Source organism: Condylura cristata, unplaced genomic scaffold (genome assembly GCF_000260355.1).
Source record: "Condylura cristata isolate star-nosed mole 26May11 unplaced genomic scaffold, ConCri1.0 scaffold00032, whole genome shotgun sequence".
Classification (NCBI taxonomy): Eukaryota; Metazoa; Chordata; class Mammalia; order Eulipotyphla; family Talpidae; genus Condylura; species Condylura cristata.
In genome coordinates this window covers 6,914,917-6,930,331 of record NW_004567133.1, presented here as the reverse complement: position 1 = coordinate 6,930,331, position 15,415 = coordinate 6,914,917, and the positions used below count along the sequence as shown (strand labels likewise).

Below are 15,415 nucleotides of genomic sequence, written 5' to 3'. Positions count from 1 at the left end.
AGGGAAGACTTTTACTCAAGCGCGGGAGTGGTAAAATTCTAAGACTAGTGATGAAGGAGGCTGAGGGGTGACGGAAGGCAGATGGGGTGCCTCGGGAGTTGGGCAGACGTCTCATGGAGCAAATGCCATTTGCTCTTCACTATGCTAAAGCAGACATTTGGCCCACAGAGGGAAACATTTTGTTCCTAACTCAAAGTGCACAGTTTTGAGACTTTTTGACAATGTGTCCACTGAGGTTGGTAAGAAAAGGAGCCACCCTTTCCCAAGGCAGAAGGTGACATGTACACTGAGCTCTGGAATGGCACGAAATATTCTGTAGACCACGCAAAAGATGAGATCAGCTGAGGGCAGTGTCCTACTTCCATGGTGTTTCGGAAGAATCAGAATCTTGTTCTGCCAAGGCTCTGGGAGAAGGTCTAGGTAGGAATATTAAAAGAGAACATCAAAGAAGGGCCTTATTCATGGTGCAAGGGGATAAGTTTCAGAACAGTGAAGCTATCTGTAGCCACCAAAGCAAAAGTTTGATCCCAGGGCAGGAAACTGACCCACATGGTGCAGCAGACCTCTCCTGTCTTGCCTGCTGCTCCCCTCAGCAGGGTATTTCAGTGGATCTGCCTATTCTGCTCCTCATTCTGTCTCTGGTGAATCCTCTCACTCCCCACACCTCTGGCCTGTGCTCCAGTTCTTGTATGAGTAAATAAATCTTTTAAAAGAAAAAGAAAGAGAACAGCAAGGGATGCTTACTCACCGCAAAAGCATTCTGCAAAAGTACAGCTTCCTTAATACCTCGACACAGTGATTGTAGGATCGTGGTGGATAGATGAAAAGGCAGAAGTGTGTTGGCAGTGTGATCAGATGTGCAATCAAATCTGTGACTTATGTGTCCCTTCCTCACTCGTTAGCAGCCCCCACACCCCCTGGACCAGGATCTTCCTGAGAGAACCTCATTAAGACATGGAGAGGTCTGGCCAAATGTTAGACCCCTTGTGAAGGGCCTTGGGGTTAATATGCTTCAACAATAGTGGAGATCTAAAAGGGGCAGAAAATTTCAGTCCTGTAGCTAGACCTACAGTAGAAATAAAGACAGAGTCTCACAAGTACAGAGATTCTGTTACTCAGATGGGGGTCACCTACTGTCCCTGAGTTCCATTTGCTCAGGGGTGTAGAGAACCTGATTTATCCCCAGCCTGGATGAGATATGCCTCTGCATTAGTGACCAGAAGCCAATAGATAAGTATGATTGGCTGCAGGAATTAGGGAGACTAGACCTACGTACAGTTATAGAGACACGATAAAATAATTCCTTTGCAATCTTTTTGAAAAGATTTCATTATGTCAAAGACACATTTTGGTGCTAGTAGATCTTTAACAGCGAACAATACTAATTTTCATAACCAAAAGAGAGAAGTGAGATTCAGAATACAGGGCTGGGATCTTACCTGAGCTCAATGAGAGAAGGATTGCTTCCAAATTGTGTGTTTGTTGGCAGGATTTTTTTTTTTTACAAGTTATTGGCTTTTTCTGGCTATTTACCAGAATCTGTCTTCTGTCCTTTGACACATGGCTCTCTCCATATGGGGGGATTTGCTACAGCAAAACCAGTAGGAGACAGAACCAGCAAGTCACACTGTTGTGTAATGAATAATCCCCATTGCCAAATTCTGTTGGTTGGAAGCAAGTCTTGAGTCCTGCCTCCACTCCAGGGGTAGATATTATGCAGAAGTGTCAGTACCAGGGAGTGGAGAAAGGGGAGCTATCTTAGATTCTCTGCCAAAGTGATCATGATGGTCTTTCCACTTAAGACAGTAATAAACAACTTCTGTTTCGAATAGATTTATTTAATGAAATTGATTCTTTAAATACTGAGTTGACAGGAGCACAATGCAGATGTGCACCTAGAAATAGAGATACTCAGGTTACCGGGATGAGCAGGCCATAGTACTCTACTACTTGCTCATTTATTCATCTGTCAATATTAGTCAGGGTTCCCCAGAGACGCAGAGCCGATAGAACAGATAGAGATAGATTTGTCACAGTGCACAGAACTGAGAACCAGGGAAGTCAATTTATAAATTACAATTTAAGTCCAAATTCCTGAAAACTAGGGGAGCTGGTGTGTATGTCTCAGTCTGAATTCCAAGGCCAGAAAATGAGGGACACTGATGTCTAAGTGCTGGAGAAGAGGAACATCCCAGTTCAAAACAAAAGAGCAATTCACCCCTTTGTCTGCTTTTTGCTCTATTCAGGACCTCCATGCATTGGGTGACACCCACCAGCACGGGATAGTTGCTGATCTCATCTGCAACTATCCTCAGAAACACAGAAAAATATTTTACCAACAATATGGTCATTCTTCAGCTCAATTTGACATAACATGAACTGTCACATCTTTCTTGCTGTAGGATGTGTGATATAAGGGAGAGCTGATGGCTTTGCTCTAGGGCCTGGGCTGAGCAACGGGTGGGTGATGGCGCCCTTTCCTGTGGTTAGGAAGAGTGGGAGTGGATATACCGGGGGCTGGTGGGGAGAGGGGACTGCTTCTTCTTTCCTTCTTTCCAAAGACGTACTTTGTTTTATTTCTTCTATCGTTTAGCAAACATGAATTGAGAACTGGATTCTGGGCACTATGGGATTTGGGGATCACTGGTACATAAAGTGTCAGATCACTTTCCATCTTTGGATCTTACATTCCTTAGGAGGATAAGCTGGCTACACACAAGAAAATATACATGTAAACAGGATAACTTGAAATAAAAATAGTAAGCTTTATAGAGTGAGTAAACAAGGCTGGTGTGAAGGACACTGACTTTAGATGGGGTGTTTGGAGGTCTCTGAGTAGGTGATGTCTGATCTAAAGTCTGAATAATTAGAAGCCAATTATGAAAAGAGTACAGGTAAGTGTGTGTGTGTGTGTGAGAGAGAGAGAGAGAGAGAAAGAGAGAGAGAGGAGAGAGAGAGAGAGATTGTATAGGAGATTGATATGCATGAATATATCTGATAATTAAGAATCTCCCACTTTCATATTGTAATGTATTGTGTGTGTGTCTGTTTATGTATCTATCTCTCTAGGTGTATGCTGATTTCCTTTCCTATCTGTCATTTTTCCATCTGCTCTATCATCAGATTTATTGGTTTGAAAACCTGTTTAGTTTTTCATGAGCTCCAAGCTGTGAAAGTCAGGTCTAAATACAGGCTCAGTAGGATGCACTGATTAATTTATGATGATCATTTACATCACTGAGGCTAGAGATCTTGATTTGGGGATACAACTTTATGATGGAGCATCTCAAGGACAATGTGGAAGGCCCACATTGGGCCTTTGTAGAAGAGACAGGCATGACATGCTGGCTGCAGTCAGGGAAGAGCATCTTCTGGTCTACCTTCACTCAGCAGAGATTACTGATTTCCTTCAGCACTAATTTCAGTTTCAATAAACATGAGAGCCAGCACATGGTAGTGAGACAAAACATTGTTTTTCACAGCACCATTTATATGGATGGGTGCTTCTACCATCTTAAGCCACTTATTTTACAAGAGTCTATGACCAGACATGAGTTGATCTGAACAATTGTTTCACCAGTGAAACATCAAGCGCAGTGAATGTTATCTCTCTAGCTTATCAGCTTCTTTGGATCTGAAGGAAGCAATGCACAAATTATTTACAGAAGTTTGCTGTGAGGATACATTTGAAGTAAAAATGTAATGATTTCACCATCAGCACAGATCCTCAAATGGCTGTTCTGTCTTCCTAGTATAGAAATGGACTTTATATGGAACAGAAACAACCATAATTAACTCTTGTACCAAGCACTGAATTCCTTTTAGGCACAATCCTAAATACACCTGTGTTAGTCTATTTAGGCTGCTATGGCAAAAGCAAGCAAAAAAGACTAGGTGACTTAAACAACAGATAGGGAGCCTGAGAACTCCAATATCAAGGTGCTAATAGTATCAGCGTCTGATGAGAACCTACTTCCTAGTTCATAGATGGACCTCTTTTCAACTTACTGGGTGTCTTTTACAAGGACACTAATCATATTTGTGAGGAAGCCATCCTCATAGCCTAATCATCTTCCTAAAAAAACACATTATCTAATATCATTGCTTTGGCCCCTAAGGCTTAATGTATGAATTCAGAGGGAAGCAAACACTGAGTCTATAGCAGCCTCATAAACATCAGCCTTTTCAGTCATCATAAATCATGCCTTGAGATTGAGTTTGGCCAGTGACTCCCATTTTATACACGGAAAAATTGAAGTTTAAGCTAGTTAAATAAGTTTCCCAAAGCTCATTATTGTGATGATGGCAGAGCCAGGACCCCAGAGACAGACAGTAAGTGTGGCAGCAGGAGCTGCCTGGGTGACATCTATCCAGGTGAGAACACCAGGCTCAGGAGACATGCCTGGAAATGACCAGCAAGTGATGTTTCAGGCCAGCAAGTGGTGCTGTATCTCCACCAAGAAGACATGCAAGTGTCTTGAGAGGAAGATGGGAGAAAGCAAGGGTAGTTCAAAAAAATACAAGAGTTGAGTGAAAGCCTGAAATGTGGGGAGTCACCCTGGTGAAGAGCAGTGTCCTCATCACTCAGAGGATGAGAGTTGAACTGGCTCACAGTAGAGGTTCTGGGGCTCAGGCCTGCATAAGGATGATCAAGCCAGACCGACAGGAGCAGGCAGGGCTAGATCAGCAGTGGGGGTAGGCGGGGAGGAGGGCTGGCAGCAGGCCTTAGAGCAGTTTGGAGTGGAGGGACCTGGTGAGCAGGCTCCACGGGAAGCCCTCTCCTGACACCGTCTGTAAAATCATGAGCATGAGTTGCCTATGCTAACATGCTGACACTTGCATCACTGTCATCTAATTGTGGCACTTGCCCTTTGAATCACTAAGCCCAAGGAAAGAAAATATAACAAAATGGCTAATGGAAGCTGTGGTGTGGGGCTTGGCTGTGGCCTTTTTAATGGGGATAGACACAGTTATCTAAGAAGTATGCTCTGCTTGCTATCCTCAGCCAGAGACCAGTGAAGTGTGTCCCATAACTGTTAATTTAAAATCAGGGAGCATCTTGTCTTGAACTTCTGTAGTGAAATGGCTCAATAATAAAAACAGAAATGGGTAGAGGGATTGGGATAGGAAGAGGGAACTGATGGAAGAAGCTAAGTCTGTAGGCAGGGAGTGGTTTAAATTTTAGAATTGTGCTTTACAACCTTTAGGCTTGAGAATTATTACAAAGGACTTCCATATCTTTCAGGATACCAAACATTTCATATAGATGAAATCAATAAAAATCTCATATACATATGCACACCCAGGACAACCTTTTAGAAATGTAGATTCAATGGTGACTCAATCACAAAACTATTTTAAAGGGTTATTGAATTCATAATTGCTTTCCATTCATATGTATTTTCTAAGTCAAACCAAAAGTTAACTTTTGCTCTGTGATGGTCTACCAATGCTAAAGAGTCAGGGACATAGGGAGAAATGAAAGGAATGCCCATGATTTGTGAAGGTGGGTTATGGTCCCCCAAAGTGATCAAGCTCTGTCTAGCAATGAGACTTCCCAAATGCACGGGTAGTTATGATGGCAAGGAGAGATTTTTCTAGTCATTCAGTGGAACATATGCCAAACTGAAGCTGTTTTGTGCTCTACCTATGGGTGGATGTATCCTGGCCCAATTGAGAGATGGATTTCTGTGAATCTGTCATTTACAATGGAGTGTTTATTGGGCAGCTGGGCTAACCATGTGATTAAGAATTTGAGCAGTTTCATTCTCCTCCCCTCTCTGAACAAATAGGTTTATAGCATACTATGTGCTACTTTATACTAACTATACATCATGCAATGCAAATAATTATGCACTCCAAAATATTAACAATGTGAGATTGAGAAACTCTGAGCTAGCCCTAGATCTTTGAAGCATAAATGCTTCTAAATCAGTGAATTTATTCAGGGTGTTCCAACAGATCTGTTTCTTTTTTCAGCCCATAAAATAGAGAAACTGATTACCCCCTCTGGAGATAAAAATTAACCTTGGGAATAAAGGACTGTCTGGCTACTCATCTTGGAGATTGGGGTGTGTGGTAGTAGGGTCAGGGGAGTGATGAATCTTCTCTGCCTTTTCTTGCAGATGAATCTCCAGCTGCAAAAACAAACAGGATCATTTCTCAATAAGTCACCATGATGCATACATTTTAACCATACCTGTTCCCTTTGTGTTAACTACTATTCTAAGACCTCAAGCTTATCAAATGACCTTACTTGTCAGTGCTTCTGAGACCCAGAAGATACAATTTTGTTTGAGAAGAGATTTCTTTCCACAGGGGATATATCCCACTTGAACCCCAGGCCTCTTTACAAAATGGGGTAATGTTCTGGCCTTCAAAGAACCTACAGCCATTAACAGGCAGGTACCATATGGGCCTGCTTCATCACCACTACCTGACACCTGGTGACAATAGCAGCCACAAATTCCCAACGGAATTTAATGAGGGGATTCACATTAAACTTGTATTGTACAGGTCCAGAGAGAGAAAGGCTCTGTCCTAAATCTGGACAGAAAGTTAATTGGCACATATGAGTCAGTCATTAAGTAACTCAGGATCTTTTCTTTTTCAGCTTCATTTGGTTGCTAGTCAGAGGGCTTGCAGCATCTCTTGTGTCTATATGTAAGAAATATAGTTTCTAGGTCTTGAATTCTTGCCTTCAGGGATTCCTGGATTCACGAATTTGGGCTTGAAAGGTAGGGGGAACTTCCCAGGAGAGCTGGGTAGGGCAAGATCCTGGCCATGTGTCCTGGACATGACACTGTCTCTCTTGCCTCAGTTTCCACATCTCTGTGACGGGCTCAGTGAATCATATGGCTCTTGTGAGGTTTAACTAGGATAGCATTAAATTGCCTTGCTTGAGGCTCGGCAAGGAGCAGGTTCTCCCTTGAATTGCTAAGTGTGTTTCTTTCCTCAATGCAGAGGCTCTGGCCCTGCCTCATGCCCTTGCTTTAATCACCATTCTCTTGGGTGACAGTTCATCAAGAGGGCTTAGAATTTATTACTAATTTATGCATCATTTGTTCCACTGGATAATGCATTTGGGAAAATGGAAGGTACCCATGTACCTCTAATGCAGACAAGTCAGAGACAAGCCGTGCCACTGACCCTTCCAGAGAGCGTGGGCACTTCCTATCTAATGCGGGTGATTGCTTTCTCCCTCGGCATCCATGATGGTTTCCATTTGTTTCAATTGAGGAGGCCCTAGAGAGAGATATCACAAATTGAAAGATGTAACTTGAACTGCAGAATTACTGGGGATTCTGACCTAGGTTTCTGTACTCCCAGAGGCGAGTCTGTGACAACCCACCAGTACAACGTGTGCAATCATTCTCCTTTAAGATTCACTTTTGTTGCCTACTGGTAGAGTGACCTTGGGCCAGTCACATGGAGCCTCCTAGTTTGGGGAGGTATTGGCCTCCAGTCACTAAGGGCTGGGGCTTTGAGGCAAGACGTACCTGGGGTTCAATTTCAGCCCCATCGTTTGGGACAGGGATTTGGGCAAACTGATCAACTCCAGGGCGTCAGTTCCGTGATCTCTAAAGTGGTGATAGTAGTGCTTTCTTCAGAGAGTAGTTCTAAAAATTATCAGCTAATGTAAAAGCACTTACCTGTACCTTCTCCATGAGAGGAGCTTTCTTGGATATTAATTCATTTAATTTTCATAAAATCCTTATGAAGTGGGTATTATTAGATTAGTATAATGCCTATTTTCCTGATAATAAAACTGAGCCACCAATTCCTTAGGTTCAAGGATAGGCCAGGACTCACAGAGGTCACATGAGGACCCAAACTTGTTAAGTCTGGAGTTTGGGCTCCTCAGCACTAGATGTAGCACTTGGTGTCTGAAGGCTTAGTGTTCTGGTGTTGGAACCTGAATCCTGGACCTCCAAACAGGCCGAAGCAGGCGCCCAGTAAATGCTGTGTGGTAACTGTACTTACCCTAGCTATGGGCCTTAACCGTTACTCTGGGTTTCTCTTAGGCCCTGATACACCTGCATGCAGATGGGGCTCCTGCTCAGCGCAGCACCCCTCCCAGTGGGCAGCAGTGGGGTCGGGGACCAGCTATCTACTAAACGTTTGAGGCTGCAAGAGCAGCTGCGCGCTTGCACAGAGATTCTGGCTGCTGCGGGGCTGTGTGTTGACGCGGGTGTCGCGGCTGTTCCGAGCACCCGGGATACTGTTAACGAGCTGTTCCAAGCCCAGATGCAGTGTTTTCTTGCCATATGTTCCACAGTGAAGTTTGTGGTCCTTCACACGGGGCAGTATGGAGCTCGAGACCCGAACCCCTGCATGGGATGCCCACTCAGGATTCACACCCTCCCAGTCCCGGGTCCCCCGGATTCCAGGGACCATGCATTTCCCCGTTCACCAGTCACGGTGCGCAGCGAGGGGAGCTACACGAGGCAGAGGCTGTGCTGGGCCCTGGGGATACAAAGAGGAAGAAAATGTTTCCGGAGGCTGTGAGGAACTGAGGCTAGCGCAAAGGAAGGCCACGGAGCAGGTCACACTGACAACATTCTAAGCACTGTGAAACCCGTACTTATCAAGGACTCTGGGAAGTCAGAACAATCAGTGAAAATAGTTGTTACAGGCTTGAAGTTTTCATTTGCATAGCCAACATCTAAACACCTTTCCTATTCGGGAGGATTCAGCAGATAGGCAAAGGACAGCTCCCCTCCTCTCTAGGCTGAGTAAGAGCCTGTCACCCTGTCACCCCAACCCCCGACAGTGGACTGGGACACGTGTGTAAATGCCCATCTCCACCTGGGGCCCCGCAGGGTTCCAGACTTGCCGGGACGTGATATCTGCGCAGCTCCACGGAGGTGGTCGCAGAGTACCAGAGGGCTCATTGTACAAGTCCAAGCCAGACTTGTGATGTCCCGCAAACTTGCTTCCTTCCAGTGTTCTCCACTGAGCCACGAGCTCAAGTCAGCAACCTTGGGAACAGCTCTGAGGCCTCTCTCTCCCACACATGCACCCCACTTGAGCCAGTGACCCGACTTTTAAAATGCACCCCAGTGTTGAACACTTCTTACGTCGCTGCTCTCCACCCCAGCCTCTGTGCCCCCCCCACCCCTAACCTGCTCTTCTGAAATGATTCCGTAACAGGTTGCCTTCCTTCTGAGCTTTTCATACTCCTGTCTGTCCTTAACAAAAGTCAAAGAAAATGCCTTAAAATGTGAGTCATATCCTATTCTCCAGTTCCATATTCTGCAGGGGCTTCTCCTCACATATAGAATGCAATGTAGTGTCTTTCCCATGGCCTACAGGCCCTCCCTGGTTTGTCCCCTGCCTTGACCTTATTTTCTTCTTAACCTTTCTCACTCCCCTCCAGCATGACTGGTTGCCTGTCTGTTCCTCAAGCACCAAGATGTGAGAATATGGTGATGTGGAAATGTCAGATCTGGTGGAGAAGAACTGACATAAACCAGCAGAGAGAAGAGAAACTGGGGTTGAGAAGTTCCTGACAGTGCAGAGGGAGCTGAGAGCCAAACCCAAGGGGGAGAGATTGGTTCTCCACAAGAGGAGAGCTGCCTCATTTAGTGTTATGGGGGGGGTGAGGAGTGGGGAGCGGCTAGGAGAGGTGTACAAATGGCTGCTGGATTGAGGGTTCAGGTGAGGAGCCAGGAAGGAGATAATGGGTGAAGAAAGGGGATTAGGGCAGCAAAAACAATCACTGCAAAAACACAGCCTTGCACGAAGAGGTTAAGGGCTGGCCACACACATACTGAGCCCCTGCTATTTGCCAGAGACTGGTGCCCAGCGCTGACACTGACAGTGACTTACTCTCACTTGCCCTTGAGCCTAGAAACTAAAGACTTGTGTTCTCAGTGAGACCTTGAAAGCCCTTGCTAGGGTCCGAGCCTGGGACCTTCTCTCTAAACTGGAGTAACAATAAGTCCTGCTCTGTTGATTACAGTGGTCATCTATGTGTTGTATGAAGAACTGCATGTTCATGAGATGTGGTAGTTGGACTGGACACCCATGAAGGAAGGGGCTCTTGTCTATTCGCTGTTATATTGCTGTTTATTGATGGGGGTCTAATACACATAAAGTGATTCACCTAAATGAATGAATATAACTTATTCAGTATGAGTTTTAGGACAAAGGACCTGCTGCCTCATAGGTGTTCAGGAGTTACTGGGTATCTTCTTAATGGCAAAAATATCCCGATGCCATCACAGAAGTGTGGTGGTGCAGTGAGATGGTCTTGACACCCCAAAGGGCAGAAGCTCCCCTCTTACACATCTAGTTCATCCATAACATGATGATCAAAGTCATTTAGGATCCACTACTCCCCACTTTTTCAGTGCCTCCTCCAGTCCTCCCCTCACCCCGTTTTATACCAAGCACTGAACTGGACACACACTTCTCTGTACCTGCAGCCTTAGTGGTGAGGTGCTACTTCATCAGATAAGAGACACCAGCTCCACAAAGATCTTGACAGACTGTAGCAATTAGCTGAAGTGAAGGAGATGAATTTGAATGGGGCTCAATGTCTTGACAAGCACTGAAGTTTGAGAAGTGGACAGCAGAGAGCAGGTGAGAAGGAAAATGTAGCTGTTGCTCCCAAGCACAAGAAACACGCAACCAAGTAAGCAAGACAAATGCATGCAAGGGACAGAGGTCTGGAAAGGACCACAAGAAACTGTCTTCTGGTATTTTTTGTAGCCTCATCTAAAATCTGCATCATATGATGAGAGCTCCACAATAAAACTAGAGACTCCTTTTCTTCAATTGAAATGAAAATAGGACATCAACATGTTCCTTAAACTCAGGCTGAACTAATTGTAGCTCCCTGGTGGTTCACCAGCCTCTGGATCAGGAGATGTCTTGCTATTCCCTTGAATCAGAAAGTTGTTTGTTTGTTTGTTTGTTTTTCTCTTAGACCAAGCCCCCGTTTGGTCAAATGTAAATATTTTTCCTTGCTAGCTGTGACAATTTTGTTTTAGGCTAGCTGTGACAATTTTGTGTGCCTAGTTCAAGTTAAAAAAAGAAAAAAAATCTGGCATTAATGGGGCACTACCCTAAGTGATTTGCCTGTGTTTTCACATTTAACCTGTTTTTATTAACTTATCCTTTCGATAAGAGAATCAAGATTTCAATTGGATCAAGTAACTTCTTCAAGGTGATATGGGCAGTCAGAACTCTTAAATGGGGTACATCTGACTCCCACAGACTGTCTCCTTCAAATGAGACAGTTAAATCTGGGGTGAACCAAACAGGCACATGACATGAAGGAATTTGAGACTCTGGAAAATATGTCTGTGCAAAGTGGGCGCAGTTTCTGGCGGCCTGGGATGTTGCTCTACTGCATGTTGTCTGCCCTCTCGAAGCACCAACAGCCAGTTCTCTGAATTTCTCTTTAGGAAATTCCTCCTGCCTAATAAAAGCCCTTGCCGAGAAGGCTCAAAAACCCAGCAGCAATTAATTATTGACAAAGCATGTGAATTAGAGATAAAAGAAAAGTCATTCTTGCTCCACGCACTGGATAGTAAATAAATTTAATTATGGTAAGGGAAGCTGAGGGATCTTCATCTGTATTAAGTTTTATTAGCTGAGACATTTAAAAGCATGTCATCATAACAAAGAGGTCTTGTGTAATCCTAAATGTACCACTTTGGTGCAAAGCTCAGAAGTGAATAGACTTAATGGAGCACAGGGTGGCAGATGGTCTGCTGTACCGGCAGGTATTGAACAGGTTTATCGCCAATTAACTTTGGTCTACATCTGCCTATAACAAATTGACTGTACAGTATAATCCTGTGCCTCCTTTTAGCAACGATTGGCCTTGCCCATTGGGATTAATGGACAAATAGCCTCAGGCTCCTGCAATATCTTGAAACTCCCAAATAAGACAAGGCAGCTCTGAAGGTGAACAGGGATGGAGAGATGGGTTTGAAGAAGCACCCTTGACAAATAAACTGAGAGACATGGGCCATGGTGTGAGATCTCTAACAGCCTCAAGGGGCAATCTTGGAAACAAAGAAAGAAGAAACCCCATATGTGAAGTAGACCTGTTCTATATGCTTGCACACCAGATGTCACTACTCTCAATTTTGAACTTGAGGAGAGTTTTAAGATTTAACAAATGAGGATAATGAGGCTCCAGATGTGATTCAACTTCCTGAGCTCTCAGAGCCAGTCTGATTGTCTATGGCCATGCCTGACTCTGGGCTTCACTATCTTCATTTGTCCTTGATGCCTTTGGCCTAAGTCTGGGATCAACAAACTTTTTCTAAAAGGGTCAGATAGTATGTTTGGCTTCATGGGTCCGATGGTCTTTGCTGCAACTACTCAGCTCTGCAGAGATACAAAAACAACCATAGACAATACATAAAGGAATGAGTGTAGCTGTGTTTCAGGGAAAGTTTATTTACAAGCATTGAAATTTGAATGTCATATAATTTTCATGCATCACAGAATACTATTATCATTCTTTGTTTTTTTTCCCCCCAACCAACCACTTAAAGAATAAAAATCATTCCTAGTTGCAGGTCATAGCAAAATAGGAGGCAGGTAGTACTTTGCCAAGGGCTAGATGAATCTTTGAGGTCATACTGAGCTCAGTCATATTTTGAAAACCATTGCAATGATAGCCTTGATTTGTTACACATGCATGCTTCTATGCTAAGTTCTTTGCAAGTATTATCTCACTTAATCCTTATACTACAGTGTGAAGTATATGTTCTCATTATTTTCATTTCAGAGATTATAGAACTCATACATAGAGAAATTATGAGTAGATCTAGGTTAAACATAACTGGTAAACATAGATCAGCAAGCTAAACTCAGGTCTATAAGGTGCAAAAGAATAAATGTGCAAGCCTTCTGCTGCCTTTTTCTAATAATGCTCTCATCATTAACTATCCTGGGTTCAAAAGAACTTCCAAGTTGAAGTTCAGCTATCAATGAATAGTTCCCAACTAAGCTATTTAGTCATACATTTTAAGCAAACAGTTAAAATATTTCTGGGTAAGAATAACCTCTGTCTTTCCTTTTACTCCCTCTTCCAGAAATGTCATGCCGAAGACTTTGGATGGACAGATAACCATGGAGAAGACGCCGAGTTACTTTGTGACCAATGAGGCCCCTAGGCGTATCCACTCCATGGCCAAGGACATCAAACTGATCGTAGTGGTGCGGAACCCCGTGACCAGGGCCATCTCTGATTACACACAGACTCTGTCAAAGAAACCTGAGATCCCCACCTTCGAGGTGCTGGCCTTCAAAAACCGGACCCTCGGGCTGATCGATGCCTCCTGGAGCGCCATTCGAATAGGGATTTATGCACTGCATCTGGAAAACTGGCTCCAGTACTTTCCCCTCTCACAGATCCTCTTTGTCAGTGGCGAGAGACTCATAGTGGACCCTGCAGGGGAAATGGCCAAAGTGCAGGATTTTCTAGGCCTGAAGCGTGTTGTGACTGAGAAGCATTTCTATTTCAACAAAACCAAGGGGTTCCCTTGCTTAAAGAAACCCGAAGATAGCAGTGCCCCCAGGTGCCTAGGCAAGAGCAAAGGTCGGACTCATCCCCGCATCGACCCAGATGTGATCCACAGACTGAGGAAGTTCTACAAACCCTTCAACATGATGTTTTACCAAATGACTGGTCAAGATTTCCAGTGGGAACAGGAAGAGGGAGACAAATGAGGCTAGAGATGTGAAGGGAAGGCCAGTGGATTGCTAAGGAGGCTCCTTACCTGAGCCCTGACTCCCCCAGGGTTTGTGGCTTCAGCCTTGCTGGAGGGCCAGCTAGATCTCTTCCTTTGACCATTCAGGATCGCTTCCAGGGCTGTGGTCTTAGGCACAGGGGTGGATCCCTTGTGGAGGAACCAGGCCTGCCTGTGCAGCAGCATCTGGTTGACCAGATGGCCACTCACAAGCCAGTACTAATCCCTGTCTTCTCTAGTTAATAGAGTCTGAAGACAGGATAAATAGCTGTCAGTGTCAGAGACAGTGCCATGAATGCTCGTTTAAGGGATAAAAAGAAGGGAAGGTCTACTTTTGGGGGCTCTGGCTTTACTTTGGAAAGCAGGAGTTTGAGCCCTGTGGCTGGCACTGGCCCTTGCTATATTAGCCTTGGATTTGGCATCTCTCCAGAACGCTAATTGCGGCTGAGTGCTTCAGGACTACTAGGAGGCAAGGTCCTCCCTCTACAGTGTCTCTAGCCTTCTCCTTAAAGGTCTCACCCCACAATTCCTTGCCTTCCTCCCTTCTCATCTTAGGAAGGCAGAGGTATGCACGTTTCTCACCACCACCTCGCCCCCCCCCCCAAAAAAAAAAGAGAAAACATTTGCATCCCTGGAAGCCTTTTTTTAAGAGCCCCCTATAGCCTCTGGAGGGCTGGGTCTCTCTCTTCATGAGTATACTGGGTTGTAGAGGAGATTGGCCAATGATTCCATATAAAAGTCAGGTCCAAAGGGCTGCTCTAAGCAGTGTGACTGCAGCCCAGTTTGGAGTCCTGAGGTTGACAAAGATGAATGCCATGTCTGGAAAGAAAGCCAGTCTTTTTGGCGGGAGGTCTCCATCCCTGAAGACCATCTGCCTAGGGGGCACCCATTATTCTGAGTCATGCATTGGGGGTAACCTTGGTCCCATTGGTCTCCAGAGGGACACAGACCAGAATATTGGCATGTCTTTTATTCTGAATAACCCTTAGCAATGAAACTAAGAAGGAATGAGTCACCTGTCTTCTCTTTACCCCACATGTCCTGCTCATGGTCATCTCATGCTCCGTTTGCTCTCCTCAGAGATGCTGCCTTGGGACAGTGACAAGAGGACCGACTCCATTTGTCAGATAAAATTTACTGGGTGGGGGAGGGGAGGGCTGTCTGCAGACACTCCCATCAAGGGCTGCTGAATAAAGTGTCTCTTCCTATTAGTTTGATTGGATGAAAAATGCGGCATTTGACATAAAGCACTTGTTCACAGATCTCCCAAACCAAGGCCTGTTATAGTAAAATTGGAAATCTGTATGAGTGGGGGGAGTTAAATCTGTTCAGCTGTTATTAAACTGTCATTTCACCCGCTAAATGAAAACTGTGTTGTTATAAAGCTTAATGCAACCTGATTAATGGGTTTTGATGGCATGTTTGTGTTGGTCACCTCCGTCCCCATCCTACCCTTGAATGTTGGGAATATCCCTTCCCTGTGATTAGAGACTTTCTCTGTCTACCAGGCAGGATGACTCTTCAAACAGCACAGAAGAAATGGCCCCTGTGAAGAATGTACCTTTCTCCACCATCACTGATCATGGCAAGGAGTGGGCTGATGTGCCAGACTCAGAAACCACATATATATACTTTTTTTTTTTTTTTGCCAGCTAAGAAGGTAGTTATTGAGCAGAAGGAAACATGTGTATCTTCCC

At 44.6% G+C, this 15,415-nt stretch overlaps 1 protein-coding gene across 1 annotated transcript in view; it reads left to right on the top strand.

Moving 5' to 3' along the window:
• HS3ST4 (heparan sulfate (glucosamine) 3-O-sulfotransferase 4) overlaps nt 1-14,319 on the top strand; it is a 319,921-nt gene extending 305,602 nt beyond the window's left edge. The window contains exon 3 of the mRNA XM_004691707.2: nt 13,062-14,319. Coding sequence (XP_004691764.1) covers nt 13,062-13,698 — 637 coding nt within the window. The 3' untranslated portion in view covers nt 13,699-14,319. The remainder of the gene's footprint in view (nt 1-13,061) is intronic.
• Nucleotides 14,320-15,415: the final 1,096 nt, after the last annotated feature.